Source organism: Mirounga angustirostris, unplaced genomic scaffold (genome assembly GCF_029215605.1).
Source record: "Mirounga angustirostris isolate CCGP_5_RB_7025 unplaced genomic scaffold, mMirAng1.0.hap1 SCAF_1, whole genome shotgun sequence".
NCBI lineage: Eukaryota > Metazoa > Chordata > Mammalia > Carnivora > Phocidae > Mirounga > Mirounga angustirostris.
This window is the reverse complement of record NW_026991709.1, coordinates 98,120,957-98,144,809: the sequence shown is the minus strand read 5'-3', so window position 1 is coordinate 98,144,809 and position 23,853 is coordinate 98,120,957. Positions and strand designations below refer to the sequence as shown.

At 41.2% G+C, this 23,853-nt stretch overlaps 2 protein-coding genes across 2 annotated transcripts; one reads left to right on the top strand and one right to left on the bottom strand.

Moving 5' to 3' along the window:
• Positions 1-1,114: 1,114 nt before the first annotated feature.
• SLITRK3 (SLIT and NTRK like family member 3) lies at positions 1,115-9,158 on the bottom strand. The gene is made up of 2 exons (XM_045863693.1): positions 8,939-9,158; positions 1,115-4,111 (listed from the first exon to the last, which is right to left on the bottom strand). The coding sequence occupies exon 2, from the start codon at positions 4,088-4,090 to the stop codon at positions 1,151-1,153; it is 2,940 nt and encodes a 979-aa protein (XP_045719649.1). The 5' UTR covers positions 4,091-4,111; positions 8,939-9,158; the 3' UTR covers positions 1,115-1,150.
• A 10,302-nt stretch (positions 9,159-19,460) lies between these two features.
• Positions 19,461-20,111, top strand: LOC123834608 (peroxiredoxin-5, mitochondrial-like). Its single transcript, XM_045863692.2, has one exon. The coding sequence runs from the start codon at positions 19,491-19,493 to the stop codon at positions 19,977-19,979; it is 489 nt and encodes a 162-aa protein (XP_045719648.1). The 5' UTR covers positions 19,461-19,490; the 3' UTR covers positions 19,980-20,111.
• The last annotated feature ends 3,742 nt before the right edge of the window (positions 20,112-23,853 follow it).

Below are 23,853 nucleotides of genomic sequence, written 5' to 3'. Positions count from 1 at the left end.
AATTTATAATCACTGAAATTACAGAATAAATATATGCACATTTCTTTTGAATCTTTGTGTGTGAGAGAGAAAACATTAAAAGTGCTTCCTACAAAGCTGTTAGTGATATATACCCAGTTGCTTTTTTATTTTTTAATATTATATATATATATATATATATGTATAAGAAAGTGCAGATGTTCTCCAAAAAAATCTTGGCATCAGGATGAAGTGTCACAAAGAGGGTGCTCATCCCTAGGTATGCTTCCAGCTGTTAAACCACCAGGCTTCCACTTCAGTAGGATCCAACCTAGAATATGACTTTTCCCAGGGTGGTAGGAGAGAGCTGTACACTAGGGGTGAAGGGAAGATGAAGCTATGAAGAGTAGAGGAATAGATCAAACCCAAAATAATTAGATTGGGTTGAAAAGGAATGGGGCGCGTGTTTGTGTGCGCATGCACACACACATGAGTACATTTGTGTGTGTGTGTGTGTGTGTGTGTATGTGCACGCCTGCACCAGAAGGAAGAGGCTGCAGGTTTAGGGACCTAACTGTGTGCAGGGATTTGTGATTTGCATGGGGGTATGTGTGTGACAGAAAAAAGAGTGGGTGAGAACATTCGAGCAAGACCCGCCCCCTCCCTCCCCGTCTTGCAGTTTCCAGGCATGCAGCAAACTGCATTGTTAATACATGTACAGAATCTGTGCCATGATGGGAGGAGGAAAGAAAGCCACAAATGTCAATTTGTTCCCCCCCACCCCATCAAACAAAACTACAACTAAAAAAAAAAAAATACTGAAAATAAAAAGACACATCGAATTTTACTTAATTAGGATCAATACAACGATCCCCAATATACCTCATACATGGCACAGTCAAAGTCTCAAGTTTCAGTATAAAAAATAATGATAACATTTGCTGGCAAAAGTCTGCGAAGGCACTTCATTGATTAATGATCTGAGTATGGCCCTTCCTCCAAATCACATCTGAGAGGGGAGAGCATACATCTGTATTTTCTAGTTATCATGCGATTTCAGTTCTGTTCAGGGCAGGGAAGTTTGTGAGAATGGAGTTATTGGGACAAGTGTAAAGGGAGCAAGGGATATATTTCTTTTATTTTCCTTTTCTTTTGGAAAAAAAAAAAGCACTAATTTATTTTTCTTTTACGGTTAGAACCTATATGTTGTCTTCTCCAGGACTTCGAGGTAATCCGGCTTGGTTTGAAGTTTGGCCCTTAACTCGAGGTAATCACTTTTTTGGGTTTGGTGGTCTGTGAAGCCCTTTCCAGCCGAGAAGAGAAGGGTTTCTTTGAGCCTGGCATCCTGCTGTAAGTCTGGGTATTGCATGCCAGGAGGGTGGACGTGCAGTTCCTTTAATTTGGGCACAGTGCCATAGAGACAATCCACGAATCCCACTGTGCAGGGGGCTGGCTGTGGCCTCTCTCGGTCTAGTAGCATACTGCCACCACCACAGCCTCCCCCAGGAGGAAACAGCACCACCCCACCATTCTTCTCATGGTGGCGGAACCCAGCCAAGTCTCCCCCAGTTCCCGCAACTACCCCTGAAACCCCACCAACTGCTGGGTGGTGAGGGTGAGGGTGATGGTGATTCACCGTCACTATGGTGTTGAGCTGGGAGCTGGACACTGCCAGGGCCCACTCTTTTTCTTTTTCCAGTAAGGTCCGGTAGTTGCTGTGGTTCTCCTTGGGTGTCTCAGCAAACTGCTCACTTCCTAGGAGAACCTCACCTATTCCTGGTTGTTGTGTCCCAGGACCCCCTCGTTCTGTGCTCCCTGCCTCCTGGACCGATGAAACAGCCACCTCCTCCTCCTCACGAGGCTTATAGATGGGGTTGTTGCACATCTGGGTAACTGGGTGGGGGATGTACTCATATACGTGGCCCACAGGAGGAGCCTTCTCTGGGGAGGAAAGAGTTGGTCTGCCCCCACCTCCACTTCCACCTCCACCACCGCCACCATCCTCAAAAAGCCGGTGGCACTGCATCTGGATGCCAGTAAGGTCCACACCTTCTTGCCTCTTGCTTCTAAAGGGCAGCTTCTTCCGGCGCCGTCGGAGCACATAGGCAAAGAGGCCTGCAGAAACAAAGACTGCAGAAAAAAAAAGAACCAGCAGGCTGAGAATCAACACAGAAAGTGGCACGGGGCCTCCAGGGGGCGAGAACTCATAAGGTGATGCACTTGTTGGCCCCCCAGCAAGGTGAGAATCTCCAGGCTGGGCTGGGGATGCTCCAGCTGGTGGGATGTGCAGCATCTCTGGGCAGAGAACTTCCAGCTCAATCGTGCGCACATCACGGTGGGTGAGGTTCTCAGGGCTCCTGCAAAGCACATCACCCACCACACTGACTGAGCTGATGGTTTCAATCCACTGTTTGAAGGGGACCAGGTCACAGGTACAGTCCCAAGGATTCTCATTGAGGTCTATCTGGACAATGGCATTTAAGTGTTCTAGGACACCAGCCACAGGAAGGTAGAGGAAGTAGTTCTTTCTCAGGTTGAGCCGGGCCAGGGATGTGCCTGCAAAGGCGTCTGTTGGTAGGGTCCTCAGCAAATTATTGTTGAGGAATAGCAGCTTCAAGTTGGGCATGAGGCTGAAGGCTGCAGGCTGGATTTCTCGGATGACATTGAACTCAAAGTACAAGTAGTGCAAACTCTGTAGGCCTCGGAACATGCCTGGTGTCAGCTTCTCGATATCGTTGCCATTGAGAAAGAGGCTCTTTAGGTTGGGCAGGTTGATGAAAGCTCCATCCTGGACATAAGAAATACGATTGTTTCCCAGATGCAAGAGATCCAGGGAGGAGAAATTCCAAAAATCAGAACGGTATATTTTCTGAATCAGATTGCTACTCAGGTAAAGTTTCTTGGCATTCAGTGGCCTTGGAAGAAGTTCAGAAATGTTATTAAATCCTCGCTCTTTGCAGTTGACAGTCAAACCAAGGTCGTTGATGTGCAAATTACAGGTACACCCAGTGGGACATATAATGGGGATGGGTGGTCTGGTCTGGTAAGGAGCAATAGGAGGTTGGTTTGGACCAGGATATAAAGCTTGGGATGTGGAGGGTGGCCTTGGTGTTCGGGGCTGTTTGGTGGGCTTGGGCTGTTTATTTGAGGACTTATATTCAACAGAAGAAGCAGTAAAATGGACAGAAGACAACATTGAGGAAGGCTTAGTTGGCCATGCATTCTCCTTGCTTGATGACAAGTGGGGAATCCCCAAACTAGCCTCCACCTCAGAGTCAGACAACAGGGGACAGAGTTCTGTCTTCCTGATTTCTCGCAGGTCCTTTCCATGGAAGTGGAAAGGGGTCTCACAGGTGATGTCTCCCACCAGGGCAGTGTAAGGAATGCGTTCCAGCCAACTCTTCAGTTGCACTATCTCACATGTACAGTTCCAAGGATTTTCTTCCAGCTGGAGCTCCATCAGGCTTCTGCCAATGTGGTCTAGCATTCCTCGGTAAAAAAGAACCTTTAACCTGTTTCCACGTAGGTCCAGATGGGTTAAGGAGACAGCCTTAAATAAATTGGTTGGAAGCATGGGGATGAGATTATCATTTAAAATCAGAACCCTCAATTTACTTAGGTTCCGAAATGTCCCACTCTCAATACGTTTAATGACATTGTAATCTGCCTGCAGGTATTCCAGACTCTCCAAGCCAAGGAAGGTGTCATTTCTGAAGATATCTAGTTTGTTTTCATGTAGATATAACCTCTTTAAAATCTTAAGACCATTGAAAGCTCCTGATTGAATGTCCTGCAATGCATTGTTCCCAAGGTTAATGGACACAGCGTTGTTCAAATGAAGAAAACTGTTGGTGTACAATTTCCTCATTGAATTCCTTTGCAGATACAGTTTAAAAGGTCTTGACCAGAACTCAGTAATCTGACTAATATTTGTAAATCCTTTACTGTCACAATGTATATGAAAGAGGCTTTCTTTAACTTCACAGTAGCATGGATCAAAACAGGGCTCATCTATTTCCTCTGAGTCCTCTATCAGGGGAATTGGGGTAGTCCATCCTAGAGCAATTGTGCTTAGAAGAATTATCCACAACATCCTTCCTCTGTGAAGCATCTCAGCTATGGAAGGTTTCATCGTTCGTAGTTGATTACAAAACTGCAACAGAAATAAAGATGCAGATTTTTAGCCTTTACTCATATGCACTATTCTAAGTGACTCCTACATTTGGAGCTTTTTAAAAGTGATACAAACTTTAGCAGTTGTTGAACTGACACTCAAAATGATCTGTCAACATGCTTAAATGACTTGTATTTAAACTTGGGTGACTTTGAAATATTGTGCCATGCAATGACATTTTCCTAAACCAAGCCATACTTGGTAAAGGGCACATCATACTAACACAAGCAGCCTTCATTGCATCTTACAGCAATCAAATGACTGGTATACAGTGATGCCTTTTAGATATAGGCAGATTCAGTAATAATGGCAGTAATTTGGCCATTACACCTGTTTGCCTACTAAAACTCACATTGATATCAGAAGTTCCCATTACAGATCAGATTGGGATTCTGATAGAAAATAAAGATTCTTTAAACTATAGGTTTCTACTCATAAAAAGATATAGCATACCACAAAGTTAATAGATTAGAGTGTGATAAAGTATGAGCCCATTGCTCAATATCAGAGGTTGAGATGTACAAGATGCTTGATATCTCAGGAAAACTTAAGATTTTGCTTAAGAGATGATCACAATGTACTTAATTATAGTGTATGCTCAGTATCGTAGTATACCCCCACCCTCTTTTTCCCAAGCACAGATTTTTAACATCCCCTTCAATTAAATAATTTCTACATAGGTGTATCATTTGGCTATTTAAACCCTTTAGGAGTGATTAGCCTTTCTAAAGAAGGAGCCCATGCGGTTGTCAGAGTTAAAGATAATGATAGCTAAAGGATGCTGAGCCTGGGAGTGTCTGTATTAAAACACTTGCAGAGCTTAGTTTGGAATGTGTGTCTGTGCCTTCAAGATCAACTGAGGAACCCTGTAAAAAGCTGGAATGGCAGGTGGCTGGTTAGAAGACAGTTGGGTAGTGAAAGGCAAGAAAAGGGTGGAAGCCTTGATTCTTACCTGCTGATAAATGATCTATCACACGAATTACATTTCAAAGAAAGACATCATTCTTTTCCAATCAGAAGAAACAAATACTGTGCACTATTCTAATAATACAGAGCCTTTCTCTATGGCTCTCTTTCCTTGCTTTATATCATCAGTATATGAAAATGCGTACATAAATAAATTATATTAATGCAGTTTTATTAGATTGCCCTTTCTGAGTCACTGAAATATCAATCAAAATTGAATGATTATTTTTAATCAATAAAAATAAACCAGAATTTTTAGCATATGTTTGCTCTCCACACGTAAGATACATACATTAAGAAAACATTTTGCCAACCCTCTGAAAACACAATGATATAATTTATAGGGAGAATGAAAAGAATAAATCTTCACATTCAACTTGCATATAATGTACACAGCTGTAAAGAAAGGAAGACCCACGAGAAAGCAAAGAGAAATCTGCCTCAGGCATGCAATACTCAATTTTTAGAAACAATTAAATGAAAAAAGAGAGAGAGAGACAGAGGCAGATGAAGCTACATTGCAGTATCAGTTAGTCTTCCCTGTCTCCCTTATAAAATATTAAAATCTACTTAAGTTCTTTCTTCACCATTTTTTAAATGTTTTTCTTGTTTCTGAGGTCCCTGAGATTTAGGCATGAAAGGCTCCAGATGTCTTTGACTTACCTATTTTGCAGGAGATTTTTTTTTTAAGAATTGAACATTGGAAGGAAAAAAAAAAAAAAAAAACCTTGAGTTTAAGGATTCTCTCTCCCTCTCCCTCCTTCCTTTTGCTGAAGCTGAAGCAAAGGGGGATAGAGGGGGTGGGTGGGGGAGACGAAGAGAAAAAATAAAAGCAAGCTTGAGACGTGCTGGGAATGCAATGGGCCTTTCAATGGGCTTTTTTAGGATGCAGAACTGCCGCTTGGCACACTCAATAGAGAAGGGAGGAGAAGGGGCTGCAGCAGGCTTCCAGCTCCGCTGCCGCCGCCGCTGCCGCCGCCGCCGCCGCCGCCGTGGTTGCTCTCTCTGGGTACCGGCAGCACATCATTGGGCACTGGGAGGAAGGGCGGGAGGGAGGCAGGGAGGAAGGCAGTCTCAACCCCAGTGCAGAATCTCGGACTTCTCTTGTGCTGGCTTTTTTTTTTTTTTTTTTTTTTTTTAATATGTGCTGTAACCCTGGATCCTGCTTTCCACGTCACGAAAATGAGCTCCAAGAAGGGAACGCGCTTAGCTTGGGGTCGGGAGCGAGCACTAGGAAGCCCTGACTATACAGAGTGTGTGTGTGTGTGTGTTTCTGTTTAAGGCATGAGGAAAGAAGTGGAGGGGTTCAGATAACAAACTGTCAAAATAAGAAACAGGAAAGCAGAGGCCAACCTAAGGGAAGCATTCCTCTGGTGGGGAAGGTGGAGGGGGGGAGGAGTGTCGGCATTTTTTTTCTTTTTATTATTATTATTACTTTTTTAACTCTCAAGGAAATCATCTCCTGGCTGTTTTGCTCCTCTGGTTTTCAGAGCTCCTCTCCCTAGTGTAGACAGGTTGTAAAGTAAGATTATCTTTCGGAATTATCCTTTTCATAGCGCAGACACTCCTCTCCAAAGACGGGGATAAAGGGAAATTCAGGTCCCCGAAGGAGAAGAGCTGGATCTAGCTGATTCTGCTTAGGTGTCCCGAATAAGAGCTCAGGCAGCCTGAGCGACTTGGACCGAGTTTCTCCTGCATTTTGCTTCGATCTCTTTGCACCAGGAATCCTTTTGTTGTGCTGCAGCTCAAAGCCTTCGATTTCCCCTGGATTCAACAGCCATGTGTTTGCTTCCACCTTTTTAAAAACAGAGACAGGCCAACGCAGGCCACTTGGTAACAATGGCACATTTCACTTTCTTCTACCGGAAAAAGACTTCGTGGGGATAGGGGGCAGCATTTCAGGGTTTAGATTTTTTTTTCCTCGACACTCCCCACCTCCCCACCCCCCCCCTTTTTTGGCCCAAATATTGCTCCGTGATATTTGGGGAAAGAGGAAAATAGGGAGTCGTGAGTGGGGGTGGGGGGTGATTGAGCGAAGACGTTGCAGTGAAGAGGGGCCACCAGATCACAGTTCACATGAACCCTCTAAGAAGGTTCTGACTGTGGAACTGACGGTTCTACAGTCCTACCTACTAGGACGAAAGACAGCTAGTAGGGAAACTGGAGAGAGGCAAGTGTGCAGCAAACGTGTCTAGTTAGCGGGAACTGTACGGCATCGATTGCCCTGCGCCCCCCGCCCCCGGCCCCCGCCGGCCCTCCGCACCAATCCTGTAACCAACTCCTGGGGAAGGGAGGGACTTTCTGGTTGCTAAAGAACTGGCCTGAACCTCAACTGCCCAAGGACTCAGTTATCGAGTAGAGATGGCTTTCCCTTAAAGCGCTTTTTACAAAATCAAATTTTAAAGAAAAAAAAAAAAAACACATCAATTCTTTACCATTCTAAATACATATGTCACTTAATGCAACATAAACGTTCCTTAAAAGTCAGTCATATAAGATTTGCATTATATTTTGCATTTAAAATGACCGCACAAGTGTCCACCGCTCCAGAGTAGCTAAGATTGGAAACAGCGATCACAGACTTAGTAAGCAGGAAGGCAAGATTCTCTAACACTCTACACCCTTAATATTCCAGACCCACCCTATTTCTCAGGTCGCAACTGAGCCGACCATCACCAACAGCCTGAACTCAGAACCAGAGCAATCCCATCTCCTTCACCAGAGGCCAGCCTACCCCCTCCCCCACCACACACACCACCTTTGGTACCCAACGTGCAAAGGTGGTGACTGTTTCACGGATCATATCAGAACCCATGATGCGATGGAATCGATGGGTAACCGGGAGGCTTCCCGGAGCTTCCCGGTGACGGTAAATGACCATCACTGTAATCGTCCTCTGTTCTCCCCTTAACTACATCCCCTCAAGTTCTTGATTTGGTCCATGTCCTAAAGGCTATTTCACCCTTTTCTTTTCCTTTGTCTCAGTATAATGTGTCTAAGTGATAGGAAGAGCTCCAAAAGTTAGGGGATGAAGGGCCCTGAAGCCCCGGTTTCGCCCGCTTCCTGCTGGGAGCACCCGGCATCATTTGTCCACGGGGAGGACAAGAAGCCCTTTTTCCCCACAGTGCCCCCTTCCTATCTCCCCCTCCCCTTTGCCGGATCTCCGAGCCCACTAATCTCTCCATATCTAAGATTAAATATTCCAACATGGAAGCAAAACAATCACCCCTTAGAACAAATAATTAAAATGCTGCATCATTCATTTTCTGAAGAGGTCTGAGCCTTCCACAGATCTTTTTCTAATCTGCTGTCTCCAGGCGAAACGCACAATGGGTATTTTTAGAAATGGAAAATGATTAAAACCTCAAGCCGTTTTCCTTCTTTTACAACATGAGCGAGCGACCCACTAGGGGAGGGGCCCTTCGCTCCGACACTTGGCCTATTTGTTGGAGTTACTTACAATTTCCTCCCCCAGAAAAGGGGTCCGAGGGTATGTTAGTCTCCAGTACCATTCCTTCTACCATTGTCCTTACAACTAAATGATCCAGTTCAAAAATGCAACAAACCTCTAGCACCTGTGAGCCTACAGAAGACATCGCTGCCAAACTCTATATGCTCTACAATGCACATCCTACTAGCGAGAAATACTGGTTTCAATTAGGCAAAGTAGGAAAGGATGGCGGCGAGTACCTATCCATGCAGAGCGCTCTAGATCTCCGAGATTTGCTCCGAGGGGCTGCCCAGCGGGAGGTGCAACCCTATATGCTCTACAATGCACATCCTACTAGCGAGAAATACTGGTTTCAATTAGGCAAAGTGGGAAAGGATGGCGGCGAGTACCTATCCATGCAGAGCGCTCTAGATCTCCGAGATTTGCTCCGAGGGGCTGCCCAGCGGGAGGTGCAAACTCTCTGGGAGGCTGAATTGTATCCATCGTGCCGTAGCCTTGCAGTTTCTCTTCCTCAGGCCACCAACTTTCAGTAAGGCCACCAAATCACGCTTGTAATCCTTTTAAGTGTTTCCACTTTTGAGACTTGAAGGGAAATGGTCGCTGCATACCAATGGGAGAGCCGGGCGCTCACCTAGCTTGACGTTGCCAGTGACAGGAGAGCTCAGGACCACAGTTCCATATACCTTCGATGGTAGACAGGCAGAGCGAGTGTCCTAGGACTGGGTTCTTTGACTTAAAATCTCGGTGCTCTCGATTAACTGTCGAGCTTCGTGGTCCCTGAGAGTCCTGGCTCGGTCTCTGGTTTTGTTTTTTGTTTTTTGTTTTTTGTTTTTTCCTTCCTCTTTCTCTTCCTTGCTTCCTGAAAGGTTGTCACTCAGTGCAAATCCCTGCCCAAGGCCTCCTTCGATCTGAGGAGATGGGACTAGCACTTATCTTCTCCCGGTGTCTTTGCTCTTGACCCTTTAGTAGGTAGGAGTGGGGGTGGGTGGTGTGTAGATGAGAGAAGGGGGTGGAGAGGGGCGGGAAGGAGGCAGGAAGGGGGCGACTAGATCCCAGATCCCAGCATTGGCCAGACGGTGAAGCGGGGGGGTGGGGGGGGGCGGGAGGGCCGGGGGGAGAGGGGGGAAGCGGGGGTAGAGAGAAAAAGAGAGGATACAAATACAACAGTATGGCTGTGCACACCAAATTCGACTTGGATTTGCGAGATCTCAGGCAAAGCACGAAGGTGAAGCGATCCTGTTGGCAGAGAGTGAGCCCCCTGACAGCTCACCATTCAAGCACCCTCACTTCTCGAGCGCGAGGAGGGGGGGCGGGGAAGGGGACCGCGGAACGTTTCAGGCCAAGGAGACGCTCGCGGCGGCGGCATCTTTTAAGACTGACCTGCTTTAAAAGTGCCACTTTAATGGCCTAGGAAATAACTAAAATCGGATTACACGTTACTTACCAATGTCTGCACCCAAACTGGGAGCCCCAGATCGGGTTTTAGGAGGCAGTATACGAAACGCCGGGCTGGAACCCGAATGCAAATCCATCAGCTGCTGCCCCCAAATCGCGCACGCAGGAAGCGGCGCTCGGGAGCCCCCAGATCAGCCCATCGCCGGAGCCTCCGCCAGCATGTGCCCCCTCCCCCCCCCCGCACCCCCGGCCCCTCCTCCGCGCCAACTGTGTAAATCAGCCGCCGCAGTCCTCTATCCGCGCTTCGCAGGCAAATCCCTGCTTAGGAAGCAAGGAAGCGAGTGATCTCTCTCTCTCTCTTCCTCTCTTATTCTCTCCTCTCATTCTCTCTCCTCTCATTCTCTCTCATCTCATTTTCCATGGGTCACAATCTGGCAGCTCTACAAAGAGAAGCCCTGTAAAATTGAGTGGCAGGAAGTCAGCATTCTGTATCTGTGGATTGATTTTAACTTTTATTTGCAAATGAGAGGTGGCTGTTTGGAAAATTACAGGCCAGGCCCGAGGGGTTTGGGCGGGGTCATTAAATTAAGAGCATCTGAGCTGTATTGATGGGCGGTATCGCTAAACGCCTCCTAGAAGCTGTTTCCAAGTGATTTACAATGCCCCCCCCCACCCCGCTTCGTGATACATAGGTGACATTTTGGAAGTACACAGATTTCCTCGTCTGTTTACACTCACCAAGAGGGAGGAAAATAAAACTAGAGTGAGGGGAGGTGTGAGGGGCATTTGCGGGAGAGATGCTGGATACTATTTTGTGACAAATTAAATGAGGACACTTGAGCTATTATTGCACCTATGTGAAAGTATTATTACAACATTATATACCCACTGGAGGCGACCATTACCCCCACTGCAGTCATACTAATGCAGTCAGTTAATGTTCCATTCAATCTGCAGTGTAAACCAACGCAGTTTTTTTTAATAGATCCCTTTCATCAGCGACTGTGTTGGAGAGAGGACAATCTTCCACTAACTTCCAAACTGAATAGGAAGTAGTCCCAGGAATCATCTTTGTATCTCTTGCCATTCCTAACTGAAGTGAATGGAATAAATTGTCCAAGACAAGCAAAGTTGTGTAGCTAGTATAATGTAGACATAAGCTGACTTCAACCCTCTTTGCAAAAGCTCTCAAAGGAGCTAACTCAACCCTAACAAAGAGTACTCTCTGTTATATATGAAAATATGCCTGGAGGTATGATTTTAGCCTTTATTTAATGGATTTTCTGTATACTATATTACACCTTTGTTACTCTATGTTATATACATATTATACCACAAGTCTAGTGTCTGTATTACCTTCATTAAAAGAGAGAAGAAGATGCAACTGTTCAGAGTGAAAACCAAGGGCCTGTGGAATTCTTTTGGATTTTGTACATAAATTAGCCAAATTCAGTATGGCAACTGTGTTGGTTGTGCATAAAGTGAATTTAGATTGCTTTTTAAACATAGTGTTTCCATTTGTTCTTCACAATGTTGTTCCTTAAGATTATTTAGATTAATAGGGTATCTGTAGGGACCTAGAAAGTGGTGAAAGCAACATGATAATGAAACATGCTTTTATCTATTTTTATTTTATTTTTTAAAGATTTTATTTATTTATTTGTCAGAGAGAGAATAAGCAGGGGGAGCCTCAGGCAGAGGGAGAAACAGGCTCCCTGCTGAGCAGGGAACCTGATGCGGGGCTCCATCCCAGGATCCCGAGATCATGACCTGAGCCAAAGGCAGATGCTTAACGGACTGAGCCACCCAGGGGCCCCTTATTTTTATTTTTTTTAAAGATTTTATTTATCTATTTTTAGAGAGAGGGGGAGTGTAAGCTTGGGGGGGGGGCAGAGGGAGAGGGAGAGAGAGAATCTCAAGCAGAGTCTGCACAGAGTCAGAAGCAAGGCTCCACCTCACAACCCTGAGATCATGACCCCAGCTGAAATCAGAAGTTGGTTGCTTAACCGACTGAGCCACCCAGGCGCCCCCCCTATACTTTTAAATATTGTTTTTCAAATCTACTGGCACACATTTCAAACCCTCCTCAGTAGTTTCTTGGGTAATAAACGTTTCCATGTGAAGCATATGTGAAGACATGGATAAGAAAAGAGTATTTGTCTTGGGTTTTTCACTTACAAGGTCTCCAAATTGAGTTTTAAAAGATATATCCAGGCAAGGTTGTGAAAAGGGTACATCTCTTGGGCGCCTGAGTGGCTCAGTTAGTTAAGCAACTGCCTTCGGCTCAGGTCATGATCCTGGGGTCCTGGGATCGAGCCCTGCATCAGGCTCCCTGCTCCTCAGGGAGCCTGCTTCTCCCTCTCCCTCTGCCTGCCGCTCCCCCTACTTGTGCTCTCTCTCTGTCAAATAAATAAATAAATAAAATCTTTAAAAAAGAAGGTCCATCCCTATAACAAATCAGTCTGATTTAGGAGAGACTGAGCTACATCAGTAGGCTGATGAGTCATAGAGATGTTTTTGGCCTTTTCAGGTGGTTGCTCAATTCGAGGAGAATCACTCCTGAGTACACCATATTCTATGTGGGCAAGTGTGAAATCACACACATGCCCCTGAACCTCAAGGCTGGAGGATATTAGAGTAACCCTGAAAGACATCAGGCAACATCATTCCTAAAATAGCTGAATCTCTTTACCTTTTTGGAGTTTTTTCATTTTATTTGATTTTCATTTATTTTGATTTTTGTCCATAAGAGAACTCTGCATGTGTTAATATATTTACTTTGAGCAGATTTTGTTATGATTTGATGGTACTGGGGAGCTACAGAAGATTGAATAGCTAGGATGGGTTGTTAGTGTTAAAAGTGAGTACTTCCAACATAAATATTTCAGGTCAGATAAAAATGCTGTGGGATAAGTGATTGTGATGATCCTTTGAGTGATTCTTTGTTGTGACTTTTTTAGTGCATTCTGCATAGGTATTTATTTACATGCCCATAGTTTTATATACATATACATATATATATATTTAGTCCCAAGGGCATATATATGTATATATATTTAGTTCCAAGGACAACAGTATTTTTCAGTTTCCTTTTAACTATTCTGTCATTTTCCAGAGAGAGTCAGTGGTATTAAAGTGAATAAAGTAGACATATTTTTCTTATCTAGCATATATTTTACTCATTCTGATTTGACCAAAATAAATACATTTTTGAAAGATAATACTAATTAAGGTAGTACTAGAGAGTTTCTTTTATAATGGAGCATTCACCCAAGAAAGCTCTAAACTCTGCAGTAATTTATGATTACATACCTAAGTCATCTATATATTATATTCATCTGTTTTTGTACAAGCATTCATGAAGCCTCTCTCTATCCTTTTTTTTGTTTTTGTTTTTGTTTGGTCCATTCCAAATAATTTTCAGGCTGACAAACTACATGCTTGATAATTATCAAAAAACTAATTGTATCAGGGCGCCTGGGTGGCTCAGTTGGTTAAGCGACTGCCTTCGGCTCAGGTCATGATCCTGGAGTCCCTGGATCGAGTCCCACATCGGGCTCCCTGCTCAGCAGGGAGTCTGCTTCTCCCTCTGACCCTCCCCCCTCTCATGTGTTCTCTCTCATTCTCTCTCTCTCTCAAATAAATAAGTAAAATCTTAAAAAAAAAAAAAACTAATTGTATCTTCATTTGAGCAACTTTTGATACCAACTTTGAAACAATTGAAAATATAGTTACTCACACAATACAATTTTATAAATGAAAATTTAGTCTGCAAAACATTAAGCAAGTAAAAACATGATAAAACAGAAATTAAGGGGCACCTGGGTGACTCAGTCGTTAGGCGTCTGCCTTTGGCTCAGGTCATGATCCCAGGGTCCTGGGATCAAGCCCCACTTTGGGCTCCCTGCTCCATGAGGAGCCTGCTTCTCCCTCTGTCTCTGCTGCTCCCCCTGCTTGTGCGCTTGCACTCTTTCTCTCTGTCAAATAAATAATCTTGAAAAAAAAATTAAATGTTAGCATTTATTTGAAAGAATTCAAAGGATTGAACAATTCAGACTGAAGGTTACATATTTACATAAATGTTTATTTGTGTATGTCTTCCTATAACTCCATAGAAGGAACATGTTTGAAAGGTTTTATATTTTGTAGACATTCCAAAGCCATTGGTAACTTTGTTTTTTCAAAAACATCTTGTAAAATTTAGTGAATCACATATTTGTGGGTGATACCTACATTATCATTGCAACTAACAAGCTATACATATAGAGAAGTAGTTACAAGATATTCAATTAGACATTGATCTTTTCTATTTTGCTTTACTAAAACATTTAGAAGCACTTTGTAAGCTTCCACCTAATGAAACCTTAGGTTATCTTTGAAGTAAACGTGTGTTTTAATCTCAAAGATTAAGTGAACTATTTTAGAACTCCCAGAGTTTATCTAGCATGAACAAAGCTTCCAAATTTTAATTTGTAGTCTGAATTAAGCCTAGAAGTTATTGTTTCCTTTATAAGAGATTTTCTAAAATTATTTGAAATTAATAGATTGCGGATATTAAGATTAAAACCACTGAGGAAAAAAAAATTCAAAGATCAAGATAAGGGGAAATTAATCAAATATATTTGTTGAAATAAATTAAACTGTGGAATAATACATCAGGAAATAATGAATAGGTATTGTATGTAGTGGAAAGAGGTAAATCACAAGTTTTAGCAGTGAAGGAAGTTTGTCTTTCTTTTTAATATATGAGAAAAGAGAATGAGAATAATTTTATAACATCATAGAATCTCAGAATTAAGAGGGACTTGAAAGGCTATCAAGTCTGACTAATTATGTGATATTCAAATCCCTATTTTACTCTCCTTTGCCAAATTGTTATACAGACTATGGCTTAATATTGCCTGTCATGTGGAGCTTGGTACATTTCAGGGCAGATGATTTTGTTTGGGGACAAATCTAATTGGTAGAACAAATTTTAAGCAAACTTAAACAAATGTTTTCTTGTATTTCTCATTAAGTAGTCATAGTTACCCCCTTAAGTATATGTTTAAAGTTCTAAGGTAATGAACTTCCTACTTATTTGAGTTAGGTTTATAATCATGCAGAGAAACTCACCTGGCAAGTAGAAATGTTGAACTAATCTTCAAGAGATGAGTGAGGGCTAGAGAAGGAGTCATTTAAATTGAAAGACAGAAGCACCTGGGTGGCTCACTTGCTTAAGTGGCTGCCTTTGGCTCAGGTCATGATCCCAGGGTCCTGAGATCGAGCCCCGCATCGGCCTCCCTGGTCAGCAGAGAGCCTGCTTCTCCCTTTCCCTCTGCCTGCTGCTCTGCCTACTTGTGCTCTCTATCTCTCTGTCAAATAAATAAATAAATAAGTCTTTTAAAAAATGAGAAGATAATTTAAACTATAGAATTTGTGATAACTACTAAAGTGACAAAATGTTAAAGGGCATGATAATGCTTAAAAGTTAATTATGAAATACTTAAAATATTTTAACTAGTTTTTCATGGAAATCCCTTTGGAACCACATTTGAAGTTCTATATGTGTATTCTTAGTCTACTAATTTAAAATTAACTACAGCATCATTGAGGAATAGTATTGGCATCAGTTGATGAGGCCAGCAAGCCTAAACAATACCCATAGATATTTATAAGTCAAATCAAATTTCCTCTGGTTTTTGAATTTTTGAAAGCTTTTTGAGAACATGAATATGAAATAACTATTTTCAAATGAGGCTGATTTCAGTATAAAGCCTGATGAAAAATTCGTTCCCACTGACTATGGTACAAGATAAAAGACTTAATATGATTGTGTGCTGGAAACCACAGATAATGGAAATATTATGTACAACTTTGCATTTTAAGAATAGAACAAGAGTGTTATGAAACACTGAATATATATCTGAATGTTAACAATTCTTAAAGTGACTGAAATCCAAAAAAATAAAGTTTCTCTGAATTTGGCTGCCTCCCCTGTATCACTCTGCTGAGTTACTTAGCTTCTTTTAGCTTTTATGTTCTATCTAAATCTCCTTTCACATTTCTTTGTTGTTAATTAATGTTTAGTGATTCCCTTATCTGTACATCTGTCTTCTGTGTATTAAAATTGATGGTGTGTGTGTGTGTGTGTGTGTTTTCACATTTGGGCATTTAAAGGTAAATACTTGATTCCATGGGTGCCAATTTCTTTCCTTTCATATTCAACAAAATACTCTTCTTTAACAGATGAATGGTCTGCATTTTATTTTCTCTAATGGTAGTGTTTTTCAGAATTTGGTGAATGGTAAATGTTTATTACAAATATTTTAGCAAATATTTTTAAAAAATAAAATAATTTAATAAACATATGTGGCACAACTAAGATACCATTCACCCACCGTTTTTTAATGATGGCAAAATTATCAGACAATGTAGAACCTATAATGCTATTAACTTGCCCTTGCCCAAAAAAATATAAATTACCTTATAGAAATGTGACCAAAAATATAAATAAAAGATAAAGAATATTTGCCTATTTGGGCATGTATTTTAACACACACTTAATATTTTTAAAGGAGGGGCACCTGGGTGGCTCAGTCGTTAAGCGTCTGCCTTCAGCTCAGTTCATGATCCCAGTGTCCTGGGATGGAGCCCACATCGGGCTCTCTGATCAGCAGGAAGCCTGCTTCTCCTCCCTCTCCCTCTCCCCCTGCTTGTGTTCCCTCTCTCGCTGTCTCTCTCTCTGTCAAATAAATAAATAAAATCTTTAAAAAATATATTTTTAAAGGATAGTCTGACCTAAAACTAGCTTGTTTGTTTTTAATTTCTTGTATTAGATATATTCATTAAAAGGGCAGTGGCAAAATGTCTCATGTTATTAAGACAGTGACAGAGTGTTTGCTAACTTCCCACCCCTGCCCATTTTGAAACACTTTATGGTTGATTTTGTAATATTTCATTGGAAATGACATTAAAAAGTAGCCAAAAAGTATTTACACGTATAAAAATGATACATATCCATGTGTATATCTGTGCGTGGGCTGGGAGGATATAAAATAAAAAATTAATGGATTCTTTATAAAATCTTTTAATTGTTTCGTCTCAAATTGTTTTTTGTCTCTAAAAGGGGAGGCATACCTAGTTTCAAAGACTCATAGAATAACAAAATAATTATCCATAAGATATAAAATTTGAATTATATTTATTTAATTGATATTGGATAAGAATATTCATTGAGTTAGAAACTCTTGAAACATTTATGTCACAAAGGATCAGATAGATAATCTTTGGGAACTGACCTTTTTGTATGGGTTTAAGCCAGTTCCCTGGAAAAATAATTCTGTTTAACAATTTAACAGTCTGATATCAACTCCCAAATGTGCAAGCACTTTCTATGATTTATGAAAAAGGTAACATGTTTTTAAAATTCTACTACCTTTTAGCTCTTATGCCAAAATATATAACCCAAGTCTTGAATATGTTTAACATTCATTAGAGTCTTTGGCAATCTGGTTTAAGTAAAGGGGGGGGGGTTGTTAAAAAAAGGATTTGCAATGTATCTCATGGAAATTCAAGGACTGAAACAAATACAGCCAGACCTCATGGGGAACATAATGGGAAATTAGGCCACACTTTGTATCTCTCAGGGTCCACATGGTCTCCCTGTCACCTCCCTCACTTCCCATCTGTTCTCTACAGCAGCAAGAATGATTCTTGAAAATGTAAGGCTGATACTCTTTTAGTAACCCTCTACTGACTTCCCATCGCTCTGAGTAAAAGTTAGCATTCTGACCCAGGTTCACAAGCCCTAAGTGATGTTGCTGCTCACTCCATATCTGCCTTCACACCCTATCTCTTGCTTTCTTGCTCCCACTATAGCAGGCACATTCCCCCTCTTGCTATTCCTTTGACTCACCAAGCACACACCTATCTCAGAGCCTTTGCATCTACTGTGCACTGTGTCCAGTATACCCTTTCCACAGTTATCAGCAGGGCTGGCTGGCATCTTCACTGTGTTCAGGTTTCTATTCAAAGGACATCATCAAGTATGCATCCCTGACAATGCTGTCCCAAGTAGCAGTTCCTCGATTACTTTTAAACTTCGTGGCCTCCTTTATTTTTATTCCCATGGTTTTCTCTCCTAATGAAATATAATTTATATGCTTGGGCATTTTTACCGTCTATCTCCCCCTACAGGAATGTTTCATGAGAACAGGCACTTTGTTTTCTTCATTGAGGTATTCCTGGCACCTAGAACAGTGGCCTGTGCATAATAGGAACTCCATACGAATGTATTAGAGGAATTAAATGAATGAATGTTCTCTCTAATCTCTACTTCTTTTTGAGTCTGCACCATTTTTCCTCCTTCTGCTAAGCCGCTTTCTCTGCATCGGCTAGCACACAGCTCATAATTGCTACATGGCCTTTCAGCTGCAGTATATTCTCCACCCACTGGCAACTTCTCTCTTTCACTTTAGTTCAAATTCCTGAAAATTTAATTGGACAGGCTTATTTTTTCCAGTAAGGCCACATAGACCATAAGTTTCTGGCCAGTCTCTGGATGTATTCTTCTTGGTCAGATATCTATTCCTGGTCTAATAAGACTGAGCCAGTTCACAGCATGGAAGATTAGGTGTGAGGGGCCGTGGACAGGCAGCCAGGCGACACAAACACGTCTAGTACATAAAGCCACTGCCGCCAGATGGGCACCTGTGCTCTCCATTGTCCCAAGTCCTGCTCACGAGTCTGACATCACTCCTCAGTTCAGTGCATCTAACTTCTGCCTCCATGTCCTTCTAGACAAAATGACTTCTCTGTTTTTTCTTTGTTATATTTCTTTTTTAGATATAACTATGCATCTATAAAACTTCTATAATAAATATATCCATATCTCTTCCTTGATCCTAAAGGCAACAAAATGCCCTACTCTTATTCTCACCGGGCCGTTCCACTTATGTTTTTGAATGGTAAGCAAGAAATCCCATGTGCCTGCACAGAGATCCTGTTGTGGACACACCCTAAGGTGACCCCCAATGTGTCACATCCTTGTGTAATCTCATCTTCATAGTTTAGTGTGGATGGAACCTGTGACTTTTTTTTATCCAGAGAAAATGGCAAAGGTTATGGGATTTTACAGATATAATTAGAGTTCCAAATCAGTGATTTTGAGTTAATTGGAAGGGAGATTGTTCTGGGTCAGCTTGACTTAATCAGGTGAATGTCCTTAAAAGAGAGAATAGTGCCCTCCCTAAAATGAAAACACTTTCTCCTGGTGGTCTTGAAGAATCCAAGGAAATGAATTCTTCCAACAACCTGGTTAAATTTGGAAACACGTTCTTCCCCAACCAAGTCTCCAGATAAGAACATAGACCAGTTGCTTTGGGATGGGCATGCTGCTGGCTGGACTGTACCTTCTGGGCAGCCACGCAGACTCAGTTCTTGTCTGGACTGCAGCCATTAGTCTGCAGCATGGGTGGCGGCAGGAGCAGGTGGGTGCGGGCAACAAAGCAGGGAGTAGACACTTGGTGGGGCCTCAGTTTCAGCAGTGCTGCCTATGCCTCAGCTATGGCCCCAGTCAAGGTGGGAGATGCCATCCCTTCAGTGGTGGTTTTTGAAGGGAAGCCTGGGAACAAGGTGAACCTGACAGAGCGGTTCAAGGGCAAGAAGGGGGTACTGTTTGGAATCCCTGGGTCCTTTACCCCGGCCTGTTCCAAGACCCACTTGCCAGGGTTTGTGGAGCAGGCTGAGGCTCTGAAGGCCAACGGGGTTCAGGTGGTAGCATATCTGAGTGTTGATGATGTTTTTGTGACTGAAGTGTGGGGACCAGCTCACAACTCAGGAGGCAAGGTTAGGCTCTTGGCTGACTCCACTGGGACCTTTGGGAAGGAAACAGATTTGTTACTAGATGATTCATTGGTGTCTATCTTTGGAAATTGCCAGCTCAAGAGGTTCTCCATAATGGTAGAGGATGGCATAGTGAAGTCCCTGAATGTGGAACCAAAGGGTATAGGCCTCACCTGCAGCCTGCCTCCCAACATCATCTTGCAGCTCTGAGGCCCTGGGACCAGACATACTACTTCTACCCTTTTCTATTTCACCTGCCCAACCCCAGATGGAGGGCCCCAGTCCAACTTGAACAGGGGCCACCCAATGGGAACCTTTACCAAATTTCTGCAATAAACATTTCTGGTTCATATTTTTAAAAAAAGAGAGAAAGAAAAGAACACAGCCCAATTGCTACCTAGATTGTAGCCTTGTGACACTGAGCAGAGGTGATGCCTGAACTGCTGACCTGTAGGAAGTGTGAAATAATAAATGTGCTTTGTTTTAATCCACTAAGATTGGTAATTTGTTAACTAGCAATAGAACATAAACATAGATCCTTTATCCTAGTTTACAGTAAAAGGCAAATATTTAGAGACCCCATGTTATTTTAGTTCCTTAGGCCCCATGTGGGACTTTGACGTGGACTTTTTTGCTTTCTTTGAGTTTTACATGCTAAATTGTGGAAATAGAAAAATTTACTTCCTTATTTATTTCCAAGTATATTTTTGGGGGGAATTTACTCTTTTTTTTTTTTTTTTTTAATTTTCTCTTATCTCAGTGTCTTAAGACTAACTTTAGACTTTCTTTCAGGGGACACCTCATGGCCATCGTGCTTTTCCTCCTGCCCTAGCCACATAATCATCTCTTTTGCATGTTGCATCAACTCCTATTGTTTTCAGCTTTTTATTCTGATGAGCATAGACACAGTGTCTTTGGCTGTGAAATTTACATGGCTACTCCTCTCATTAAAGTCTCACTTTCTTTTCTGGCATAGTGAAGTCCCTTGTTATGCATGCAAATAGTTATTTTTCATTAAAATCATTCTATAAATTGTGGGGAGTTTTTACTTAAAGAATGATTTTGTAAGGTCAAAACATTTATGGTGGGAAAAATTATCCCCTGATCTGTTTGTTACATCTAAATGTTCATGTATCACATTTTACTTTGTAAAAGTTGGACATATCTGTGTTTGGTCAGTGTTTAATACCTTATTATTTGTAAGTTCCCAAATGCTATTTATTCTGCTTGTAATCTTAAACTGTATATTTGAGTATGTTGACTTTCTAAGAAATTCTGTGCAACCACAGTGCAGCATATAAATTATATAATTTAGGAGTCAGTTAACTAATATGTTTTCATATTCTAGAGTGCTAGGAGTTGAAGGTATAGAGACATACACATAAAAAGTTAACATTCTTTTTAATCCCTTCACCACATAAGTTTTTGGGAGACTTTACAAACTCACAAAAATTATAGTTTGAATATTTGGTACATACTATCTCTATTTAAAAGAAAAATCTTACTTTTCTTTAGAAAATATTTAATGGTATATGTTTGAAAAGCTAATGTATTTATTTATCAAACACATGAAAATAAACAATTGAGATGAAATATTTTTTTCTATGTTTATCCTGCCAGAAATTCTCAAACACTGATTTGAAATTGAAGTGATTAAGAATTTTTGTTTACCAAAAGGGCCCCCACATAGAATATAATCAAGCTCTGGTCCACAATTGCCTGGAAAAATATACAATCACTATAGATGGGTCTTTTATTAAATAGTTTCAAAGTCAAATTTTAATTTTAATGGAGAGGTGAAATTCCAAATCTTTCTGCATGGTCGAAGTAGGAATGAGGTAGAGTGGGGGATGGGGATAGCAATCACATTCATTTTGATCTGTAGGGAATAAAGAAACATTCAATAATCACATTTCTAAATTCATATCACAGTAGATAAGCCTTTAAGTGCTCTATTCAATTAATTAATTAAGCTTATATCTCATTCAGGTATACAAATTAGCCTCTTTAAGGGAAAGAAGCTTAGGGAGATATTTAGAGGGAAATTAATTCAAGGAGCTTTTGTTGAAATGTTTAAGTCCTATGAACACCTTATCAAATGAACTATAACTGAAACTGTTTTTTCTTGTTATCATACTCAAGTCAGTGTAATGCACTGATAAGGAAACACTAAACATTTCCAGAGGTAGGGTTTGTAATTTTTTAAAGTAGCAGAGCATGTTTAACACACTTGCATTGTGTTAGTTCAGAGGAATAGATTTTTCTTTTGGAATGCTGCCTTTTTGTTATATATCAAAATCCCAGAAACATCTGATAGTGTCCAGTGTTAATTATTTTTCTTTGAGATAAGTCAAAAAGAAACAAAAATAATTTGCTATCTCTTGTTATTCGTATATAAATGAAATCACAGTTTTTACTTTACTGTGAAGTATGAGAGAAATAGAACATTCACAGGCAACAAAATGAGGCTTTCTTGCATTTTTGTCTTTTAAAAAAATATGCATAGGAAAGTGTAAATAAAACAGTATGCTTATTGACCAAAGAATTTGCTGACATTCTTGTTCCACCTAGTTGTTTTAAGTTTGTGCAGCTGCCTCGAGGCGCCTCCAGATGGCGCCCTGGTGCCCGTTCTCTCCGCCCCGCGGCCGACCAGTTGCCGGCTGGTGGGGAGAATGAGCTTGGAGCGGAGGGGCTTAACCCAGCGCGGCTCAGAGGTGGGTTGCTGAAGGACTCGGAGAGGCAGCTGCAACAGGGCATCACTCACTGTCCAAGTATTTCCATTTCTGAGCGCAAAAAGAAGAACTTAAGCGGGCGGCAGTTGGAGTGCAAATTGCTTTGTAGTATTTAAAAGCAGCGTGGATCGTGGGCAGCTGAGCTGGTACGTGCGAGAGAAACTACTGAATTGTAACTGTGCTAGGTAGGAACCCGTCTCATCATTCTTTGTGTACCAAACGTTCTGTGTCCTGAATTGTGCCTACGTGTATACACACATTTCATTTTCACCTGGATCATGGGGGTTTGAGGTCACAATCTTTCATTTTCCAACATGATATAATAAAAGCTTTCCAGAACATTGTCTATTGGTAGAAATATGATCTAATAGTGTAAAGAAAAACATGATAATGGCACCAAAATACTTTTATGTTTTCTTTGTTAGAGAAAAAAAAAGAAGTAAACCTAAACCATATTACCATGTGGTTTTACCAGATAGGACTTATAAAAGACAATAGAAAACAATGTATGTTTAACTATGGTGGACTAGATATTAAATCACTTTTACCTACCTATAGGTGTAGACATAAACACACCTGTAAAATATGAATGATTTTCATATCTGTGTGCTAGAAAAAATATTGTGTAGCTATGAAAATATTAATGATGAAAAATACATATCTTGTGTATGTACATTTTGTATGGCCTAATATGCCATGTGAACATGTGTTGTCTATGTGTAGACGATAACATATATATGTCACTTACATGCAGAATAATTGCACAGTTATAAAAATGCATGTGTTGCATATGGATAGATTTTTCACACCTTCATACACAGTATTTCTATCTAGATAACTTAGTGTGAAGATCATCTATTGCTAAAAAAGTAAATCTGAATTTAAAGACTGTTTAATTCTTTGAATTGTTTCAGTGTTACATTTTAAATTTCCCAAGTTTCATTCAGTTGTGCACTTATTTTGTGCTTTTAAATTCTGAGGAAAAGTTTGGTTCTTATATTTTGAACATAAAATATTGGCTGAAGTGCTTATATGGAAATAGAATGCATAGATATATAAATCTAGATTCCCTAGACTTGAGGTTACTATAGCTGGAATGCACAAGAGCTCTGAAAACATGGGGAGTTCTGACTGGGAGTTTATATTAGAAACTAGTCAGCCAGCAGAAAGACCCAAAACTTCAGAACTGCATTGGAAATTACAGAGGCTGAGGCTTTACTCTTAGTATTATGACTCTAAAACTAATGTTAGGCTACTTATAAACTTGTATGTATTCCTTTGTAACAGATTTGTACCTGAATCAGGTATTGAATTTTATGTTCTGCCATTGCACAGAGCAAATATAACACAAT